The sequence below is a fragment of the Calonectris borealis genome, chromosome 24, assembly GCF_964195595.1.
Source record: "Calonectris borealis chromosome 24, bCalBor7.hap1.2, whole genome shotgun sequence".
Classification (NCBI taxonomy): domain Eukaryota; kingdom Metazoa; phylum Chordata; class Aves; order Procellariiformes; family Procellariidae; genus Calonectris; species Calonectris borealis.
Window position 1 is genome coordinate 6845641 of NC_134335.1, and position 23429 is coordinate 6869069.

Genomic DNA, 23429 nt, shown 5'->3' on the forward strand with positions numbered 1-23429 from the left:
TGCTCCGTGGGTTTTGCGCTCTCGTGACGCAGTGCGAGGCATTGCGGGCTGCAGAGATCCCCAGCTCAGTCTGGTTGGGAACAGGAGGGTTCAGCGTAATAACCCTTTCAGGAGCGGTGGATGGGGACAAGGAGAGTTGTGGCTACGTGGTGTAGGGCCCTCTGCGTGCTCCGGGCAGGTTGTGTTCTTCAGAGTTCCTCTAGAGATGTCTGTAAACCTGAGATGTAGTTGAGTTTGTTTCAGCATCAGTACTCTCCATGAAAAACACAGATTTGCTCTACTACAGTATGTGAAATCCTGCTGTTGTTTCTTATAAAACAGAAAATTATTTTGGCGTTTGAGATACAACCAGGCTGCTTCTTATCTACATCCTTGGCTTGTGCAGATGAGAACATTGTAAGGATGCGAGCAATGATTTAATTTAATAAAGTCAGTGTAGAGAATAGTCAAAATTGTAGCTGGTTAAAATGTGATTTGTCAGTTGAGAGAATAAGAATTTTTTTGGTTGTTTGCTGGTGTTTCTTTTCCCAGCTAGAAGGAAAATAGCTATCTGGTAGGAATAACGCAAGCAAGTAGCGTAGCTAGTTTAAAAGGGGGAGCAAAATTTACAATCAGGCTTGTCTTACACTGATAAGATCCTCCATGTACTTACGAATAATATATGCTACTAGTTAGCAAAATACAGGCAAATGAGTGGTACAGACCACCATTCAGATGTTGCTCTCTTGCCTTTTACATTTCAGGATGCTGTTTGCCTTAGCAAATATGCTTGTGTCCTCAGAAGAGATTTTCTTCATTGTCACTTTCTACAGTCTCCCTGTGCCAATGACAGGCCAGTCTACACATCGTCAGCGGCACCGATTCTGTGTCAGAAATTGCCTTCTAATTTTATCAGAGCAGACCAGGTGCAAAGGGAGTTGGGAATCAGCTTTCAGATGGGCTTGAGGGGTGGTAAAGAGAGAGCAGGACTTGGAAGGCTGCTGCTTGCTGATTACTACCCTGTTTTGCACAAAATAAGGCTGCTCTTGAGGTGGCTTAGGCTGTATAATTTGAAGGCACTGGCTTCCTTCGTTCTGTGATGTTTGTTTTCTTCGTGCCATTACAGCACCCCATAGTCTCATTTATTTAGGTGTATGAGAAGCAAATTTTGCCAACTTGTCATACCTGAAAATACAGCAACCAGTGGCACCTTCTGATAAGTTTTCCAGTGTAACAGTTAAGAAGACACTTTAATGGAAAGGAATTTTCCAAGGTTTGGACGAAGCAGTGTATTGGGGAGTGGGTGGGGGAAGAAAATTATTTTCTTTTTAACAATGCTAATTTTCAAGTTTTTAAACAGCTTGCGTTGAGCATTACAAATTCTCTAGGGTATTTTCTCGGCTGAAAGAACAAAGAGAAACTTTTAAGGGGGGAAAATCGCTATCAGCTGATGAAGAAGGCTTTAGAAGTGTATGTTCCTGTACTATGCTCTGCTATACTGTACTATATTGTTCGTGTGTGAGAAATAAAAACTGATGAACTGTCTTCACAGTCACGTGAAGATGCTTTTCAGGCATCAAAGATGTATGTGTTACACTACCACATAGGATATGGACAAACGAGCATGTAAAATAGGTTAAAGTTTGTTGTCAGTGTAGGCAACAAACAGGGAAAATTGGGAGAATTGCTCATGGGCAGGAGAACGGGTATCGGGACTGGAATGAGTTCTCTGTCACCTCACTGCATCTCAGGCTCCACTTGTTAGAGAAACAAATACGAAAAGTGTGCAAGAAGGGACTTTGTTTAAATTCTGTACTCTGCAGAGTTAGACTTAAGCTGCGAACTTACGGGAAATTCCTAATGTGTGATGTTAATGGAACCAGCCACTATGCTAACACCGCTAGATGCTTATGTGATAATTTGCTGTCATTTTTTGTGCCGGCCAGCCTATCTCGGAGACTGACTGTAGCATCCCAAGCAAAGTAGCTTCTTCAAACAGAGCACCATCGAGAGTATAATAACAAGAAATTAAATACAAGACAGACTTCTGACATATTGAGGGTAAAAGCTCTTACTGGCTCTTGAAAGATGAAGGCGCTGGCAGTAACCTGCAGCTTCTGAGGACTGACTTAACCCTGTCTTGTATGTTCTACAACTTCCCTGAGTTGGACTGCAAGGTTGAACTAGAATTTGGACAGGGAGCTCTTTGGCCAAACATTGTAATAAAACATGAGGTTGTGCTAAGAAACTGTCATATATTAAGATTTCCATTTTAACCTGCGAGTTCAGAAGCATAGACGTGAGAAGAGGGAGCTAATTGCGTTCCCTCCCTTCAATGGTGAAATAAATGCCGGGCAAGGGTAGACTGGCTATAATTAGAACCACTTACATGGTCAGTAATTTGCAAAATGCCTCTTTCTGAACAGAAATGACCAGACCTCAATACTCTGGACTAGCAGAAGTGCTGTGAAATTGCAGTAGCGGTATTACATGATGTGACGTTCATTAGAACTAATAGTTCCTTGAATGGTTAAATTACCTTGCACGCTTAAAATTGAACCCAAAATTTTGGGCTGAGGGGAAGGGGTGATCTCCTTAATAGTGGTTATCGGCGCTCAGGTGCTGAACGATAAAATCCTGCCGGTGAATAACGATCTGCAAAATTTGATTTTGCAGATGCCCAAGTATCATTCATTCTATGGTCATAGTACGGACCCCTTGGACGAGCTAACATATTTAGGCTGTTAACTGAACAGAGAAGATTTTGACAGCGAACTTTTCATCATTTAAATACTTGTTTTCTTTAGGGAATATGTGCAGTGAACAGAGAACCGTTGTACCTAGGCATTAGGGCACACATCCTGCATTGATTTGCAGTTTGCACAGCACCAGGGACTGGAGAGGAATTTCATGGAGCTTTAGCTCCGAGCAGTTTGATACCAGTGGAAAAGAAAGAACGATGAGGAATCAGCTTGCCTTAAACTGTGCTGGGTTTCAGGCATGTGATGGCAGTTTGCTGTCATTTTTTTTTTTTTTCTTTTGAGCTGTAGCAGCAGACTTCTATGCCGCGCCTGAACACAATCCCTGCATGCATTCCCTCCCTCTCTGTTTCTCTTGGCTCTTGTTAAACTCTACGGCTTGTCTTGTGGGACCTTTCCAATGAGAGAGCGAGCGAGAGAGAAAGGAACACCACTGATTTCTCTACAGTGCAAATTGAGCATGAAATGGGCAGTGTGGAAACGGCTAACAGGGCTATGGAGGCAGATCTTAAATGCTATTCATAGGCACGTACATCTGAAGAAGCAGCGGCACCAGGAAGAGAGGAGAGCGAGTGAACCGAATGTGGGGAGTTTAATTTGATTTTGCTAGCCTGGAGTTCTTGCATTTCGGAGCTGATGCCTGGAAGGTTTTTTCAATTAGCTGCTGGGAAGCTACGGAGAGACCTGGAACTGTTAGGCCTTGGCTAGGGATCCCATCCATGGAAAGAATAGATCATTGTAGCAGGGGTAAGTAGAACACAGCCTTTCAGAGATCCTCTATACTTGATACAAGATCCTTTTTGTTTACTGGCACAATATTATAATAATGCTAAAATAAAAACAGCTGGAAGAATGCCTTAAGGATGGCACCAAATGCTAATGTGACAATACAGAATGAATCAGATTACAATTTAACAGGCAGTGTTTTCTTTGCAGGATGACAGATGTAGTTTAAAGGGGGAGGTTATTGCATTTTTGTGTAGACTGTCTTACGTTACAGATTTTAAAGCTCAGGATAATGCAAACTGTGGCTCTCCTTCCAGAGATTAACCTGTGGCCTTTTGAAAGATTTTGTGCACTGAGGAAGTCAGTCTGAAAGCCATATCAATGAGGTATAAGGAATTAACTGGGAGTGGGGCTGGGGAACATCCCGGTAGTGGTTTCCTACCTCAATAGAAGTGAATGGCTGTTCAGATACACAGATTTTTGAACTTCTACTGCATCTTCTACAAATTAGAAAAATGAGAGGCCAGTAAAAAAAGGAGTGTATTGCATTTTATGGTGCTAGATGTGTTCCAAACTGTTGCTAATAAAGCCTAGAACAGTTCCTTTGTTATGAGGATAGGTTTAGCAAAGGTTTCTTTTTAAAATAGTAAGATTTTATACTTTATTTCCTTTTCTTTGATCTTTCATGCATCTTTCTTTAAAAATAATCTTTGGAATATAAAGTAATATCTATAGATAAAGAGAACGCATATTGGCTCTGAACTTTTATCTGGATAATTTTGTAAGCCTTTATTACGTGTTTCTTTTTGATGCAGATATGTATGTATGTGAAACATAGATTTGGATAAATCTTTAATCAGGTGCAGGGACACATAATACTCCTCTTAGATGCCATGCTGACAGAACCATAGAAAAATATACAGTAAACATAGGTTTTACAAGATTACATGCATTTTTTCATTCGTAGCCAGTAAATTATTAACCGGACAAAATCAGCATCTGGGCTTTCTAGGAATGACTTTGTCCACGTGCCTACCTCTGAAATTCCTGCCACAGGCAGCTTAGTCCTATTCCAAGCTTTCAATAAGCAGTGCAGATCGGTGCAAAGCATCTACAAGACCTCTGCAAAATAATTATGAGAATTACCGTTGCTCCTTCGTTTGGAAATCGTAAGTCACTGCAAGCTTTTAGGATGTGTCGTAACTTCTGCCTTTGTGCTGGCTCAGCTCTCCTTGTCTTTTGTGTAGGAGAGTTGGACTTAAACCACTTCCTATTTCCTGACTATCTTTGCTCATTGCTTTTCATATGGCCCGCTAAGCCTTTTATCCCTTGCGCCCAGATTTGCATATGTGAATAAAGGGAATCTCTTTACATCCTTTTTTTTCTTTTCCTCTGTTAGTTGCGTCAGGCTGAGTGACACCTTTCGTTTGAGTTTTGGTTAGTGTGACAAGTAAGAGCTGGTGATACAGTGTACCTGTGTTACTCAAAAATCTGAGCTTAATATTTGCCGTAAGTCAAAGAAACCGAGATCTTTTTTGTGTTTTATTTATGTGTTTGTGTTTGGTGAGCAGTCAGAGTAGAGTAAGGAGGACTGTTTGGACTAGCAGCTTTCAAAATACTACACTGTTTGCATGGCAGTGCTTCTCGCACACAAAACTCAGCAGCTGTGAGATTTAAATTAATTATTTGGAACCTCTTTGTTCTTGTGGCTTGTGTGACTTGTGGCTTTTTTCTTAACGTTGATTCCTTACAACACGCTTCTGTGAGTAGCCGGGTTTTCTGTTTGTTTCTTTCTTTCTTTCTTTTTTATCTTCCACATTTTAAAAGCTATGAATTCATAGGGCACAACTCTAGGGGACGAAATCCTAACAAGTGCTATGCAGCTTAGTAAGAGTCAAATCTCAGAAGTTTGAAACAGAACGAGAAGTTCAAAATCCTCTGCCTGGTCCAGCAATGCTGCTGGCACGGTGCCCTCTAAAAGGCACTTTCTGTAAAGACACTCAAATATGTGTTCAAACTCTCTTACATCAAACCCAAATCAAACCCCTCTGCTTGGGGCCTGGTTTATTGTACCTGGAGGTATCTGCAGGAGGAATTGCTGCAATGTTTGTAATTATATTTTGAAACAGTGTAATATTAATGGGAACCTATACCCTTAGTCATTTAACACATCCTTGCAATTGCTTTTATTAAGGAAACGTTTCATTTATGCGATACTGTTTTATGGAAAATGAATTTGAAAGAGATAACTTGTGTACCTCAAGATTATTTTAATTTCCTTTTGCCTGCACTACACTTACTGCTTTCTTTCCATTCCTTGCGAGCCCTAACGTCCGTACAGCAAGCCAGGTGGGGGGTATAGGCGATGCGCTGATCATTGCTTTCCTCCAGCAAGGTTGGCCAGGTATGCTTGGATGGGGTGTCAGTGCCTCAGCATGCTCTCTGAAAACACTGAGGCTGTGGAGCAAGACATCAAACGTCCTCCTGTGCCTGTCAAAGTGGAATGCTCTGTTTTCTCCGGACAAGAAAACAATCATTTAATCAACAACATGCCATAATAGAGGCTCTGTATTTACTGAAACCAGATGCATTCGTGTCTCTGAGGCTGGGCTTACCCTACCCTTTCTTTGCAATAGCTGTGGTTTTGATTTCCATCATAGGTGTGCTAGCAGAACTGTTTTTTTCCTTTGTGTTTTATCCCACGGTATATGTCTTGGTGGTCAGAAGGAATAGATGGAGTCAGTAACAGATTCTGTTCATTTATCTTCTCGTTCTTAATCCCTGAAGCACATGCCTAAGCAGCAGAGTACACACGTGTTTACTCCCGTGCTTCAGGGCTGCTGGAGCCTGGTTAGCCTGGTGTTGGGTATGCCTAATAAGCTCTCTTGAGGATGAGTTTGCAGAAGGAACATGATTGCCTGCACCCATCCTTCCTCTGAGATGGGCTCTGGCAGTGATTCTCCAACTGTGGCCACAGTTACTGAAGGCAGGGACTTTCCATGTTGTCACCATGTGTAACTTATTACCCCAGTGTATGTCTGGCAAAGTACAGCACCCTGTGTCCACAGCAAACATTTGTTTGAGAGCCACTGCTTAGTGTGGTATTTGATTGTTGTCTTCTGAAACCCCAGGGACTGGAAGTAGTTTCCCCCATGAGAAAAGGAGAAGAAAATGAGATCATCATGGAAGCAAAAAACCATGCAGGAGAGAAATCTGTGAAGCAAATCTGGCAGTAGTTCTGTATTTGTCCAACGTCTTCTGAAGCAGAGATAGTTTCTGCTTCATATGAAGGAGCCAGAAGATCCAGGTTTCACTCAACTAAGGTGAAAAGCAGTTTTCAGCCTAGTTGCTTTAATGTAAAAAAATCTCTCTCTAATAATGTATCGGATCTAGTTTCTGTGATGGCCATTATTTCTATAGCCTGGAATGCATGGAGTGAGGAATTTTCTTTACAGTCAGTTCCTGTAGGGCTTTAAAGGCTGAAGACAAACCCGCTAAACTCCAACCAGAAAAACCCACAGGTGGCAAATTCAGCTTACGGAGCATTCCAGGATGTTATGTCCTCTTTGCCAATCACCAAGTGCCCGAGGCACTGCTCTGCATGCAGCCGCGTGGAGGGGGTGTTCGTTAGTTTGTTTTTAATAACATGAGGTATTTTAACTTCATGAAAACATTCTGTTTTCAGACCCTAAGAAGTTGTTTTTGCCTAATGGAGTCCCTAATGGCTGCATCTAAGAAGTTTTTATGAATATTTCGTTGCTTATGAAGATTGACCTTCTTACGCATTTAGAGGAAATAAAAGGGTGAGACCGCATGAGAAAACATTTGCAACTTCATACAGGAAAATCTGGGGAAAGTATCTCTGACACAACTCTCTGAGATTTTGTGTCTCAACAAGCTTAGGCATCAAATATACTTGGCTTAAGAATTAAAACAAACAAACTCCAGCAGCATATACATAAGCTGCCTGCGTTGGCAGCTCAACCTGGAATCAGGGATTGAAAGCGAGATCTTTCCAAGTCGTGCGTTTCTGACCGCAGTTAAGAGTCAAATTCTGTCAAGGTTACTCCTGATTTCATCTTCAGAGAGGCACGAACTAGATCCCGCTGTGCTTCACGTCCGAGATCAGTGTTGCAATAGCAGTCTAACACGGATAGCGTGGCACAGGGAGGATCCACCTCTCCAAAACCGCGTGTGAGATTGGAAAGGGTAGAAGTGACCAGGAATTGCCTTCCATCTCCTCTTGCTGTGTGCAGCAGAAACGTGGCACTGGGCAAGTGTTTTGCCTGGTTTCACATTTATTTTGTATTGCTGGCTTAGTTGATTAATATTCCTTAACATGCCTTAGCTTTTAGCGTTTGTCTAACTGACCACCTTTAATACTCGGAGTGGAACTGTCTTGCAGCAGTCCCTACGGTAAACTTAAAATCATCAGATCAGAAGCTGCTCTATTTGTAGTGGAGTTTTTCCTGGCGTGTAGTTACATGAGCACCCTATCCCCAGCACCGTGTATTGTTGCACCTATACAAATTCTTCCTGACAAGGGGATGCTTCTGGAGCTGCGTATACACAAGCACCTAGTGAGCAACATGTTGTAACCCAAGGTGGTATTCGTCACCAAGAAAACAAAATCATCATTCTCAGCCAGACTAATGTAATGGAAATCAATACACATCAGACCGATGCTGACAACTAAAAGCTGTTGTTGAATTTCAGTCTGAAGCTGGCTACTGCTTGCACATAGGTGCCGTGTATCTTTCTCTCCGCTGGCTCATGCGGGTATTCCTCTGCTTTGCCCGAGCAAGAGCACTTGCCTGCTCTAAAGGCACTAGCAAAAACCTGTGAGCAGCAGTGGGAACAGCCTTAGTAACCTTTGTCCAGCATTACATTCTGGAATTAACCTCTAAATCAGATGCCAAATCCAGGAGTAATTAAAACTCATGAGGTGCCCTTCTTTTCTGCCATCTCAAAGCGATGCCGTTTGCCAGCGCTTTGCGAGAGAGGTCAGGTGGATGTGTATTTAAAAAGTTGCAGCAGCTAGTCACATCACGGGAGCTCTATTTTTCACATGTTCTAGTCAGCATGGGTGCCCAGCATACTCTCCTCTGTCTTTAAAGTTATCCTCTGCCAGAGTTTTGGTTTGCGAAGGAACTCGAGGAGTGTCGCAGCTGTTGTAGCCTCTCTCAGAAGTACCGAGATGCGCAGCACGTGTGCATGACCTCATTGGAAGCTTATATTAAAAACAAAATAACAAAATAATCCGAAGGAGACCTGAACTTGTGCATATAAGGCGCATATGGAACTATTATTGCATCCAGTATGATTAAAGCACCTCAAGGATCCTGCTGTGGAGTTAGTATCTGCCCTTTTCTCTAGCTGTGCATATTTATAAACGATGGTAGGATTTATTAGTCTTGAAGGTGAAGCTCAGTTGAAGGGATGCTGACTGCTAAATAATCATGCTTCCATAGGAAAAAATTGTCTCGTGATTTGCAAGCTTAAAATACATCTGAAAGCAACTACAGACAAAATACACATCCCACAACCTTTTAAATTTACTTAGTGCTTGTACTTGCATAAAATTCGGCCTTCTGAGTACACCTGCGATGTGATCTGAACTTGTGTCTGCTAGGAAGAGAATTTAAGCCAGCATTTAATTTCACCTCTATCGCTAGTATCCTCCGTACATGTTCCAGTGATGTTTTCTGTTGTACTCTGCCCAATACATGGGGGAAAACAGGATATCTTCATGGGAACGTTTTGCCTTTTAACTGCAGAGATGCGTTTGAGTTTAATTTCAGCCTCCAAATACAAAGTTGAACTATGCGGTGAACCTCGATGCCAATATTAGCCAAGTTACGTGGCTGGAATTAATCTATGCGATGCTTCTCCACAATTCTATCATACGCACTTTACGAAACTGCCGTGAAAATCCAGCCGCCCTGGGAGAGCTTTGCTTGCATGTCTTTCACCCTGGCGCTGATTACGGTTGAGTGCGGCAGGCCTGCAGTGATTGTCTGGAGATAATGTATAATATACCATGCTCCGTGCAGCGAGTGATTTTTGTCACACTGTGGTTGGCTTGGAGTAGTAATCTGCGTGGCGTTACAGGAGATGAATTTTCTTTTTTGTCTTGTTGAGCTCTGCTGGATTTTTTTTGCTGCTCTTGGGTACCGCTTTTGGGATTTCAAAGGGGTGATTTCAAATAGCAGTGGAGAAATTGAGTTTCAGATATAAAAATATTCTTTAAACATTTCTTTCTTGCCTTTACTTTCATCATTACTTCAGGATATTTGTGCTTGGGTAAAGAAGCCACTCTGTTGGAAATGTTCTTTTCCTGCTCTGAAGCCATAGTTCAGTATGGAAAGGAGAAAGCAGGAGAAGATGGGAAACTATGTGGGAATATAATTAGTACATTTAGCAAGATAAATCTGGAGAGAGGAAAAATAGGCCAGATAAATACATTTATGCTGTCAGAGTAATTAGTTAGAAAATGTTTCCCTGTGTAAAAAGATTTGCCAACCTAAAATTTCAAATATAATAAAATAATAGCTTCAAATGTATCAAAAAACAGGTCTTGAAGGTGCCCCATTACAAGACAAACTGATGTAAGTAATGGACTCAGCTAAATGAAGATGAAGTGGTGTTTGAATCACCAGGGTAATTTAGGAGATAGTGAAAGTATTGTCTATTAGGGGCTGGAGCTGAGAAAGGTAATAAAAGCTTTTTCTTACAACAAGTGTGCATCTCTGAGTTTGATCAGGCTTTTAATACCTTCAGGTTCTATCCCAAGCGTATTTGGGCCCTAGAATTTCTTTTTTAAATAAAGCAGAGAAATATTTCACGGGAAAATTAGCCTCATATTTCTTGCTCTTGACCATCAGACATACTTTTCACCCAATACATGAATTCCAAAGCGATGCATAAAGGTGGCATTTGTCCTGTGGTTTTTCCCTCGTCTGATTCGCTAAATTGCACAAACATCATAAATTAACGAGAGGACAGACATCAAGGAGACATTACAAGTGTGGTGGTTTAGAAAGAAAGAAAAAAAAAGTCCATTCCTAATACTGTCAGAAAAAATTATCAGATTTAATAGTGGTTTGGAAACTTAATGAGCTTTTGCTATGGCTGAGTATGAGCGGCAGAAATTTCAGTTGCATGTGTCTGGCTGCGTTCGCCAGGGAGTTAACCTTAAATTCCATCTCGTAAAAACCTAAAAAGATTACCAGGTTTCCTTGGAACAATGACACATCCTCTGCCAGGAAAAGCATCAGCCTTTCCACTGGCTTAAAACTGCTGGCGAAAGACACTTCTTCAGCATTCTTGCCATCTCTTCCCTCCTCGAGATTTCTACAGATGTGTGCGATGTTTGAGACCAAACCTGCTGAAGTTTACGCTTGCCCGTGAGGCTGATTCATTGCCCTCTGCCCCATCACATCCTTCCGTGCCGGGGAGCTCGAATCTCCCGGGACCTCTTCCTCCTGCCTGGACCGCTGTGCCAGATGCTGCCGGTCACGGAAGGACAGGTTGTGACATAAAGTGGAGGGGGCGGTTCTGCTAACGAGGCTCACGTCGCTTATACTTTATAGCAAATTTCTAATAATTTTAATATTATGAAGTATTGTGGTTTCTCTTAATCTGTAGAGAGCAGCTGTATTCATTTTATGTGCTTAATTACTGTGGTCATGAAATGCATTTTTCACATGATGAGAACATGCATTTGCATTACGTTATGCACAGGTAGGTGCAATTTGTCCGTTGCTTCACAGCAGGTTTTATGCCGATAATGCATGTATTGCGCTTCATGCATGCAGATGAAACCAGATCATGGGCAGGACTGTCTGTTCCGGAACGCCGCAGCAGATGCACCTGCAGCTCGGGATCAGGGACAGGCATGGTTCTGTCAGCGTCTTGGTATGAGATGCCCGAAATGCATCTGACGGCTCAGGCTTGGTGATGGATATGTGTGATTGTGCTTGCATTTTGCTGGCAAAGCTAGTAATTGCTCCCTGTGGCTTAATATTGCGTTGATGAGGTACTCATAAAGACACTAAAACTTTTTGCGAGCCAGTCACCACCGTGCAAGTATAATAGTGCATAAACTGTGAACCCTTTGGCTTTCTACTGGTTCCCATTCAGTGCGTCGTTTTCAAAGGAATTTAGGTAAGATGCTGCGTGGAATATTGAAATAGACTCCAAGAGGTCGTAAGAGTTATTCCTCAGGCTTTAGCTGCTCTCTAGAGTGGTCTTCCCAGGGTACGTCCCAGGTCAGTGTAGGCTCCACACCTCTGACGTGAGATGGTTTCTTGGTGGACTGGTTTACTTCAAGCACGGTGGTGCAGGCGGGTTTGGAGTTTGGGAGGAATGAGTCTGCTCCTTCTACCTGGAAACAGATGGGGAGAAGGTTTGGAGAGAGAAGGAATCAAGCATATTTTCCTAGCCTATAGTTTTAATTCTCTAATTAATTATCATCTAATTATTTAATGCCTTCCACATTAAATTCTAACCTTAACTTTAATTCCATTGAGGGGGTGGAATTTGGTTTTTTTCCTTTTATTTTCTGTTTTGTTCTTTTCTTTTTTTAGATTTTTTTTTAGCCACAAGATTTTGAGCTTTAGATAACAACACTGTGCAAAATGAGTTACGTCATTGGAAGCAAGGCAAGTTCATGGTGTTAGTTACCAAACACATAGGATAGATTTGCCAAAGCCCTCGTAACCTTTTCTTTAAGTATGTGCTGCTCTGCGTGCCGGCTCTCCGCCAGCGGCTCTGCGTTACTCACTTGTTGAGATACGTGTGTGCGAGCAAGATCAAGAGCAAGTGCTTTATGAAGCATAAGTTGAAATAAGTAGGTTTCATAGACAAATCAAGTGTACGCTTCGCGAGCTTTGCACAAATTATCCTTTCTTCAGGAGAGCTGGTTGATGGAGTTAACGTCACTCGGCAAACAAGGGAAACAAGGAAATTAAAGCCAAAGCTAAATGAGCTTACTTCGACATCTGGGAGTCAGAGGCACGGCTAGGAGGAGCGGACACGGCCCCATTGACCTCGCAAAGCAAAGCCAGCTCTTACCTGGTGAGGATTTGGCACTTCAATTTAGTAGCCGACAATCCTAGTCTTGGCAACAGATTTACGCAGTGCTTTTCCTTCAAATGATTTTTTTAAAGTTTTGGTAGTTTATGAGAGGAGCATATATAGCGTAAAAATGTGTGACTCAAAAGTTGTATTTTTCATTATTTTTCTGCCTGTGGTCACACTGACAAGTGAAACACGCTCGTGAAACAGGGCCACTTAAAAGCTGCCTCTGCTCTAACTAAAGTCCTCTCCGCAGTCGCTAGCCTTTGCTTTTTGGACCTCTGTGCGGGGAACGTGGCAGGTCCCGTGTGCCTTCCAGACAGGTTCACAGTAGGCTTGAAATTGTGGAGCTCCAGACAAACATTAAATGAGTCTTTAAAACGCCTGCGGCTTTGCTCCAAGCACAGATCTGCCAGAGTTTGATGTGGGGATTATTCTTGGAGGGAGAGCAGAAGGGAGCTTCCAAAGCCACTTTGGAGATGAGAGATGAGATGTTTTGTTCTTGTTAACCCCTGTTTGGGAAGATAAATGCACACGCATGGAATTGTACCCTGTAAAACTACCGAGCTTTTGAACACGACTTCTGAATGTGCCATAACATAACTTACTTACCGCCCTGTTTTCGTTGCTGCTGTTTATCTCTACAAGAGGAGTAACCAATAAATTACCCTCTGCAGGAGACTCCTGTAATCACTCTCTCTATCTGCTAGCTTGCTAGAGATGAGCTGCTTTTTCTCGGACAGTGGGAAGACCACATGAACTCAAAGCATTTTCAAGCTAGTCCTGCCTGTATATACGATCAGTAAGGTCTTGGCTAGCAAGCACTGCTCTTTTTGGCAAAATTGTGTATGAACCAGGTATGTAGCTCAATTTTGTCTTTCAAGTTACCGAGGTGAAACTGTTACTATCAGAGTGGATTGATAACTGTGAGATCCTGATTGCTTCTTCAGCTGGTCTCCTGCTCTTGGAAATCTTCGCTGCTATTTGGTTTATTATCGTTACCCACCGTGTGGCACATGATTGTGTTAGGAACCACAGCTCTCGCTAGTCAGCCGCACAAAGCGACGTAGCGTGAATTTGCAGGTAGATGAAGCCTGGAGCCTGCCCGCTCCAGGATTTAATACTCATCAGTTCTTTGTGCAGAATTCAGAGTGGCGACTCACAAACTTGTCTCTAGCTGTGGAACCACAAATCTGAACAATACCTTGACATGACGTTTACAGCACTCTGCGTTATCCATACGTCTGTTAAAGTGTGGGGTGTTCACAGGACCATCTTTAAGGCTTTCTTTGTGTATCCTAAAGTGCTACCACTGAAAAGATTAGGATACCATAAACCTAATTTATGAAGTCAGTCATATCTACTTGTGCTAGCTACGCATACATATTCCAGTAATAAATGAACCTAACATAACCTAATGCATCATAATTGTTTATCAAGTTCAGGAAGTTTGACAGCCATTTTGAATGTGAAAAACGAACATTTCAGATTATATATCAAGCCATATGTAAAGTATGCTGTTTAACGCTTTGATCAGTTACCATAAATGCTATTTACAGAGTATTTCAGCTTTCTCAGATGATACCATTGAAACTCCTGCAGGGGTGTCCTCGAGACCCTGCTGTCTTTGCTCCGTCCTTTAAGAAGATGCAAATCAATTTCCCAATTTGGAGTCAACCAAATTCTGCCTGTGAGTCATGTTCAAAGTCTGCTTTGTGCTCCCTGGATTTCAAATCAGGCCCAGTGCACCTGTACTTTCTATGTTTGTTTATAAGGGATGCTGCAGGAGGAAAGGCTTTTAAACATCGTAACATCCACGGTTTTTGGAAGAGCATTAATGCATGTCTATTAACAGAGCAAAACAAAAATTATGCCACATGGGGAACAGGGAGCATGAGCGAATATTCATCTTCCAGGGTGTTTTGCTGCGAGGACAGCTACATTACAGGATAAAACCAATGGGTTTTCCTGTGTAAACAGTTCTACTCTCTGTCTCTCAGTAGGCACGAGGCTGGCTGCAAGAAGAGGAACAGTCGTTTGGTTAGCTTTTACAACTTTACTCTGAAATAAGACAGTTGCATATATGTAGGGCAATACAATGGATTTAAAAATGTCACTTCTCATTACAGTGAGTTGTCTAAATGGGGACATCCAGAAGCGTTGAAGTGGAAACTAACTAGGCGGGTGTAAAGTTGATGAATATAAATCAGTAGGTTAATCCTCGGGTAGGTATGCTCTTTCAAATGAAAACTTTGCTGTAACTTCATCGTCCTACACACATGGACCTCACGCCTACGGGTGATTCACTTGCTATTTCTGGAGAGTTCATGTATAGACTTGGCTTGATGTAAGTCCAAACAGGTATGAATTACAGTGTATGTAAGAGGAAAGGTGATGCAATTCAACCTTTGTCTTAACTTGACCCGTGTCTTTTTCTACCCCACATCGTGTTGCACAGAATCAGGCCTTGAATACGTTGAGGGAGCTGCTGCATTTGTGTGCTGGCATTTCCATCACCTGGCTGCCGGCTTTTCAGGAAAACGGAGTCTGCTGGGGCGAAGTGCAGCCTGCAGCGATGTCCTTCAGCGCTGATGTACTTAAGGGAGGCAAGGCCTGAAGTTTCATTGTGGGTTGATAGAGCAGGTGTTTGTACCCTAAACAGGGGAGATTAAAGGATGGAAACTTTTCTCCGTGAGTAGGAACCCCCCGTTTAATTGAACTGGAGCTCCTTGGTACCTGACAAACGTAGAAAATATCTCCAGCCATGTATTAGCTTTCCTTTACTGTATGCTTTGTTATTTTGTTTTTCTTTGACTGTTAGTTAGCTTCAAAACTTAGTAGCACTTTAAATATGAAATTTGATAGCAAAGAATGATGATAAAGTGTGAGAGAATGTGCAATGCAGAAATAAATAACCGTCATATTTAATCACATTAATGGCAGCAGGCTACACACTGTTACACACATAGAAAAGTCATTCTTACAGATCTTTAAAATAGCCTCTTTCTGGAATGCAGGGGTTTTTAGTGGAATTAAGCTCACCACGTGAAAGACCCTCCGCAGCAGTTAGAAGGATTTATCTCTGGGACTGTATTGCACACCAATCTTATGAGGATGTGAGCGCCTGTAAAGATCTGTAAAGTTCTCGCTGGAAAGCTTTGCAGAAGAAAGCTGGCTTTCAAGGGAGAATTTATAGGTGGAACGAGAGGCTGTCCGGAAGCCGAAAAAGAAAGTGTGCTGAGAAAGTGGTGCGGGAGAAGCTGAGCATCGGCTGGGGGAGACATTTCATGGGTGTTCTGGAGAGGTGATTTATGATGGAGTAGAGGTAGTATCCAAATGGAGGTGACACTCAGTGGATTTCATCTTCAAGAGCTTGCGTGGTGTTTTAAGACTTTCTATGTCCTTCTAGTTACATAAAGAGCAGCCTCGGCGAAAGGCTCTTAGATGTCCCCAGTTAGGTATAATTTTTTTTAAACTGCTCTACACTTCAGTGAAGAGTGAAGGTGCAAACTTGATTTCTGATACAAATCCTTTGATGGAAAACTTGCATTTGCTTGCCAAAAAGGACTGCCACAAAGCAGAAGAAAGTTTTATTTGCATTACCAGCATGAGGGAGTGGTGAGCATTTGCACACATGCTCTCTCTTCCTCTAAATACATTTAATGTTGTAAAAATACAATAAATTACGGCAATCCAAAGACTTTCTTTGGTCCAAAAATCTTTTTAATTCTCTGCAATCATGTGTACAACCATCAGAAAAGAAATTAGTATTCAGGAAGTTAGGTCTGGTGAAGGAAGAGTGCTGAATTTGTGTGCTCTGCAACTTCCTCACAAAGAGGAGAGAGAATGGCAAAATGCAAAGTTAAATTCATTTTGGGTATCGATGGTCATTTATATGTAAGAGAACTTTGCCTTGCCTTTGTGCCTCTTTCTCAGGAGGTGCCTGCCTCTAATCACCTGGTTCTGATTTTCTCTTGCTTACATTCATTAAAGTATAGCAATTTGTGTTTTTTCTCCTCAGTCTTTTGTTCATTTCTGTTTTCATTTGTTGTTGGGTTTTTTTGGTCTTAGCTAATCATGATTTTTTTGCAGACTTAAATTTTTATGTAGACATTTTCCAAGAGAGAAAGTGTTGTTCCAAAAGACCTTTGTGTAAAAAGTCCTGGGCTCTTCTTCAGCGCTTTCTATTCTTAAGCTGGCATCATTTCTGCTTAAAAAAGAAAGCAAATAACTCTTCTGGCAAGTACGGCAGTGCTTTCACTGTACAATTTAATGTCCATCACACAAGGAGTAAAGGTAGCAATGATGGCTGTGTGTGTGCAGAGAGGTTGAGATACCTCGTCCTGTTCCGTATTTAAGGGAGTGTTTCAGGGTTTTCTATTCCTGGGGCTCTGTGCTGGATAAGGATCTCTTTTTCTTTTATAAAACAACTTTTTGGAAGATATTTCCTATTTTTATTTGCTTTGCAAACAGTCTTAATTTGCTTATGATCACTTTGTAATTTCTGTTTTCAAATGTAAGCCATTTTAAGTAAAGGATATCAAGAATCTCAAGACTAGTGGGAGTGGCAGGACCAGTAGTAGGACTAGTCGAGGCGCTTGGTACACGTACAGGAATGACATGGTTAAATCTCTCCTCACTGCTCTGAAAAAAAGCACATCCTGATGTTGTATTTAATGACTCTGTATGTGATGAATGGTGCCATAAAGCTCCCTGTTGTGGTAAATTGCTTGACAACACTGGAATTAGGAGATGTGTTTTATTATCTAATGTCTGCCTGAACATACAAAATAAAAAAAGAATAAAATTGGGGGGGGAATCACTGTTAAATGATACATGAATATTTATAGAGATATTTTCAGTCAACAATTAATTTTGCAGACTTCTAAGCTAGAGGTTTAATCCCTGGCTTGAACAGTTTGCCTTCCTACGATTGTTTTATTTTTGAACCATGTTTTTATTTTTAAACTGTCAGGTGAGATGCCAAAATCCAATGGCATTCGAGGGTCTGTGTAAGCCATGAATGCTGAATATTTTCTATCTGACAACTCCAGACAGACAAGCACTTCCCCGATTCCCTGGTACTCAGCATGTCTTGGAGCAAGTTGATGTGAATGTTGTGTTTCATGCATTATTACATGCCTGGCTTATCCCTGCTCACTGACCTGGTCTTTCTCTCTCCCTCTTTTCTCCACCCCCTCCCCTTGGTGTAGCTTTCGCTCCCGGAGGAACAGAATGAAGTAACGAGAAACGGCTGTGAATCCAAGGAACTGGTCTACCTTGTACAGATCTCTTGTCAGGTAAATGCCGTATTTTCTCCCCCCACCTCGTTTTGCAGACTGTATTGCATTATGTTTGGCAGCACAGCCTCGTAATATTTTGATATGACACTTTTCTGCGGCGTGTGTGGGTTTTTCCACTTCTTCACTGGCTCAGTCCTCAAAAGGATGCTGTCTGTGGTACTGCGACCAGAGCTAATCTTACGAAAAGAGAAGGAGCATCGAGGGGAGAAAAAGGAGCCTGTTAAGCAAATAATCCTCACTACAGTTGTGCAGAGCTGCACCACCATTAGCCTAGAGACACAAGCGTGCGTGCTTAGACTACGCGTACGTATGCCTGTCTGTTGTGGGGGGCGCGTACATTGACCCACGGGCGCACCAGATACATAAGCAGAGGAAGTACGTGAGGGAGGATGCCGGCCAGTGTTTTTGTTGATCGAGGCGTGCTGCTGGCAGCCAGGGGATGGGGATTCTTGATCTGTTCCCAGTTACGTCTCCAGACATCTGGTGTGAAATTCTTTCACTGCCTCTGCTACCGTGGTATCAAAACGCTTTGGGCAGATAAATCCGCCGCTTTGTACCACAGATTCCCCGTCTGCTAATACGGCGATAGTGACTGTGTAAAATGCGACGTAATAGGTTATTGTATTTTAATACGTTCAGTGAAATCGTTGTTTGTAGGAGACATACTGCATTGACAAATTCAATTGAGAGTTAATACTTGTGTTTAGTCATTTTTCTGCTCTTAACAGAGCAGTTCTTTTCGTGATTCATCTCGGCACTTCTTGAGCGTCCATCTTATCAATTTATGCTGAACGTTAATGGGAATCACCGTGGTGTCTGTCTCTCTTTTTAAAGCTCTTTATGTGATTCTGCTGACATTTCTCAGGTACTAAAACGAAGCGTATGGAATAGGCACACCTGTGTTGCCTACATTTGAATTGTGCGGGGTAGGGAAGTATTTGCTGTTGCGTTGTACCAGCGTAGTGGCATTAGCCCACGCAGGGACAGGTTGTGAATCTGCAGCGTGCTTGCTCTTCTGCCCTAACTCTGCGTGCACACCGCTGTCGGTGTGTTCAGAGGGAGCTGGGGAGCAGAGCATCCTGCTCCGCTTTGAAGGTGGAGCTTGGCACAAACTGAGCTACAGCAGTGTACTAGTGTGATAGAAACAGAGAATAATTCCTCTCTCTTGTCAGCTCTTAGGGTGGAAGGACACACATGCACAATGTATATATACATGTGTATATAAATAGTGCTTTTGGGAGAGGGAAGAGAGCCTGAAAGTGAACATCTCTTAAAACCGCCTGTCTTTGGGCATTTTGCTAGTACTGTTCTAACCCAGCTGTAGCCAGTTTCATCAAAATAATCACTTTTCAGAAAAGCAACCCAAGCTAACAAGCAGCACTGCAAAATTTAATGGTGGACACATGTCTGTGTCCCAGCCAAGAGCAGTACGGTGATCGAGAGTGAGGTTTTTCAGGGGACTTAAGGAAATTGGAATTTCGATACGTTTTAAGTCCTCACGTTTGGGACTGCATTTGCAGTGCTTAATGCAGAGATGAACCTTGTATTCTTTCCTGACTATTTCAGGTGGGCCTATAGAAATGCCAGTATTTTATAGAACAGCTTTTCTCCAACCCTGAAGCATACCACTTCTGCTCTTTCCACCTACCTTACTGGCATCTCTAAAGATGAACAGGAAACCTTCAGGTATAATTGTGTCCTTAAACCCTGCAGAATACGTTCATGCAGGAGCAAGCCCCAGGAGTAGCAAATAACCAGTGCGTAGCGTGCAAGGCGTTGCTGGTGCATTGGCTGAAGAGAGCCCAGCTGTCCAGCAGCTTGTCTGACGCTTCTGTCAGACTCTCAGATGGTTTGCAGGGATGTTTCTGAGAATACAGTGCAGAGATTTGATTTATGTGGGGACAATGTGGTGAATTCTGTGCCTTGGCTAAGGAAGATGCTACAGCGAGGCTTAACTGCACTGCTGTCCAGTAGATCCAGAGGCTGTGAACCATGCCCAGCTGCTGAGAAGTTCTGTTAGCTTCTTCTTCAGTGTTGTTAAACTAAAATGAAAGCACTGGGAGTTGGCCTGATCACTTTGAAGGACGGGCATAGAATCAGTCACCTTTTCCTTTTTTTTTTTCCTCCTTTTTTTTTTTTTCTTGAGTAATTCTTCTGGCTAGCTAGAATTGCTCCCCACCCCAAGTCTGTGATTCACCTCTCGCGTGTTAGTCTCTGTCTCTGTCTCTCACATACTTACAGTCCTGAGAAACTTGTGGCATCTGGATTCAATGAACGGAAAGGCATGGAAGGAGCTGCACAGCTGAGCATCATTTCTACCGTGGAGATACTTCACCCCTGACATCTCATGGCCTCTCCTAATGTCCAGGGGAAGATTCCATTCTGTCACACGTTGGATACCGGCGGTGTCTGGAAGGGTTTGGCTCCACGTTAGAATCGAATGGGAGGTGTGAAATAGCTCATGGAATGATAGTGCAGTGGGGAGAGATTTTGGCAGGACGTGTCAGTATCAGGCCAAAAATATTGAAGAAGGGAGGGAAAAAAAAGCCTGTAAAACAAATTTTACTTTGCTCGCCTTTTGGATATGCTACTAGCATTGGTGTTCAGCCTACTGGAGCAGCTTGCAAAAATCTCCTTGATTTCTTAGATGGACACAGAGAAAACAAAGTCTGATAATTAAGGCTAAACCCATATAAATTTAAAAGCTTTAAGATATTTGTGATTTGTTGCAAAAACAGATAGCATGGGGAAGAGCGAAGGCATTTGGCCATTCTGGCAATTTTAGATTACGGGCCTTAGAGAAATAAGCTAAAAAACCTAGCTTTGGGGTTGAATGCATCATACTGCTGTGCCTTGCCCAGTTTGGACTGTGCAGATACAATCTGTGTGTTGTGTGGTCCATAAAAAGACATTTATTTTGTCGTTTCACTCTGTAGCAGACAACAAAACCAAAGCTTTTGAACATTAGACTTCTAAAACGTCCAGCTCAGTCCTAGCTGTGTTTGGCAGACTACAGTTCGGCATTTACACTAAGGAAATTCTATCCCACTCTTTCCCATCTGTAAGTATAATTTTAGTGGTGTAAAGAGAATTATTGTTTGATGCCTATTTTGCAAAACCTTCCCAGATAAGGTTTGAAAAAAAAATTTTTGGAGTTGTATTTGCGACACATTTCTGCTGCAAGTCAGCTTGTGAAATAAAAGCTTTGTGTGAGGTTCAGAGCGGGTTTTTGTAAGTCTCTATTCAGCTTTTTTCTGCTTAGAGACCTCAAAAAATTAATCCACTTTATTAGCTCTTAAGAAGAAGTGGGAATATATAGAAAGCTGTTCCAAGTGTTTCTGAAAAGTGGAAAGATAGAATTCTTCTTTTGATTTCTTTGAACAAATTTAAACATGAAAACCAGCAAATGACAAAGGTTTTAAATCTTATTGGAAAGAGCTGGTGATAGGGGGGTTGGGTTTTTTTAGTTTGTTTTTTAGAGCAATGTAGGTGGATTTTCCTTTTTTCCAAGTGAGATTGCACTGTTTAACTTTCACTCATTTCTAGAAGATTGCTTTCAGGGCATGTACAGTTACTGCTGTTGAAAGATTGCTATTATTAAAATAAATGTAAACAAAATCCCTTTCTATGATAAAAGAAGGGATGGATGGATGAATGAACGGAAAGAAGACTTTTTAAAACAATCTACAAATGCTTGAAATCTGAGGAACGATTTTTGGGAAAAGGAATAATGTTTTGAGTTTGCACTTTCCCCGAGTGCAGACAGTATGCCACGTGCATTTTTGCTAGAGAGGAAAATGTCTCTGAAGAATGTTAGAGACTGTTTTTTTGTGTAGGAAACAGAGAAGGGTAAAATCCTGAGAGGGGTGGTGCGAGGACTGTAGCTGTGAACCTCTGAACTCTGTAGACAGTAATTGCAAGCCTTAACGATAAGCGTGGTCCTTAAAGGACCACAGGGAATGTCTGAGACCTTTATGAGTTTATGCTGTACCTGTAGGCTGTGAAGGTCCACTGACAGTGTTTGCAATCCTTGCTAAGTTCCACGGGGATAAGCAAAGAATTTACAAGGTCTGCAACACATTTAGAAGGAGTTACGTGTGTTGAGAATAAATCAACAGAAGTAAGAGCCTGCAAAAAGGTTGAAATAGGCTAATCCATCCAGCATGTTTTGTCGAGTTGTAAAGCAGGCTGTTTCTGATGGTTTTGGATTTGATTGTGTGACATTGCAGCAGCAACTACCTGCATATGTATTTAAGTGTTATAACATAAGAATGGCTAATCTAAGCTTTTATTGTGAAAAATGAAAGAAAACTAAAAAGCATGCAATACTAATTACAATGTGAGATTTGCGGTATTTCTATACTATATACATAATTTTTTTGTGGAATTTTGAATGGCAAGGAGAGAACAAGAGACCGGTTGTAAAAATTTTAAGTTCTAAGGGAGACCTTAAAGTCTAGCCATCTCTTGCGGTTTTTATTGTTCATTTTCATTATCACAGGTAGGTTGTCGAAACAGAAATGACAGGCAGTAGAAACCAGAAATGACAGACCATGCAAGCAGGAGTGATTTTTAAAAAAATCTTAGGACTAGATCTGATGATAGTCCCTTAGCACAGACTGACTGTGGCTCAGAACAGAGCCACACCATCTTCTTTGTTTCTTGCTTTTCATGGGATAATGCCAACGTCCTGCAAAGTCAGTCTTTTTCTGCTGCAACGTAGGTAGATTTCTAAGGCTGTTCTCAAAGCAGAAAGCTCTCGTGGTGCAGGCATGGGTTTTCTCCATTTTTCGGCTCGCATTTGCAGACACTGGCAGTAAGTCGAGCCACGCGGCTTTGTGGTACAGGATGCACAGTGCTTTGCCCTGTTCCTGTTTTTTGTTCAAGGCAACCATTGCTGTCTGTGCCGCGTTCATTTTGATTGATAGAATAAGGTCTCTGATGTACTAGATGAAGGCATTTACGCAAATCTGTGCCACTTGTATCTCCCAGCTCTGCCTTGCAGGAGATTCAAGCTCGGTATCTTCTGTTTGAAGAACAAACTCTGAAGGCAACCCCATCCAGCGTTCCACGGCTGGAAGCGCGGTTGCAATAATAAGTGCTTCAAGGGCGGTGGAGAGAATGCCAGGAAAAAACAGGATCCAAGCAGGAAGAACAGACAGGACTCCCCATCCTGGGTGGTTTGTGGGGAGAGGAGAGTGGAATATATTTTCGCAGAAGCAAATGTCTTAGACTACTAACGTCTAAAGTATGGTTTGCTGGTTCTGTCTGCCTGTGATAGTCCATACTAAAAACCACAAATTGCTTGCAGTAGGATTTTTGAGTCAAACATTCGAAAACCTTTTGTATGATTGTTTTTTGTCTTAAAGGCTTGTTCTTTAATATATGAATAGTTTTGACGGTGTGATTGAAGCTCAAACACCTAGAGAACAGTTACTGAGTAAGTGCTAGTAACATTCCTCCTGTGATGATTCTAAGGGACAAATTCTAACACACACACATATATACTTGTGTGTGTTTTATATACATATTAAAAAAAAAAAAAACGAGAGAAAAGCTGGTCTCATCTTTGTTAATGGGATAT

The 23429-nt window shown here is 42.0% G+C and overlaps 1 protein-coding gene across 1 annotated transcript in view; it reads left to right on the forward strand.

Moving 5' to 3' along the window:
* ARHGAP32 (Rho GTPase activating protein 32) overlaps positions 1-23429 on the forward strand; it is a 258308-nt gene that overhangs the window by 138673 nt on the left and 96206 nt on the right. The window contains exon 6 of the mRNA XM_075173070.1: positions 17756-17842. Coding sequence (XP_075029171.1) covers positions 17756-17842 — 87 coding nt within the window. The remainder of the gene's footprint in view (positions 1-17755; positions 17843-23429) is intronic.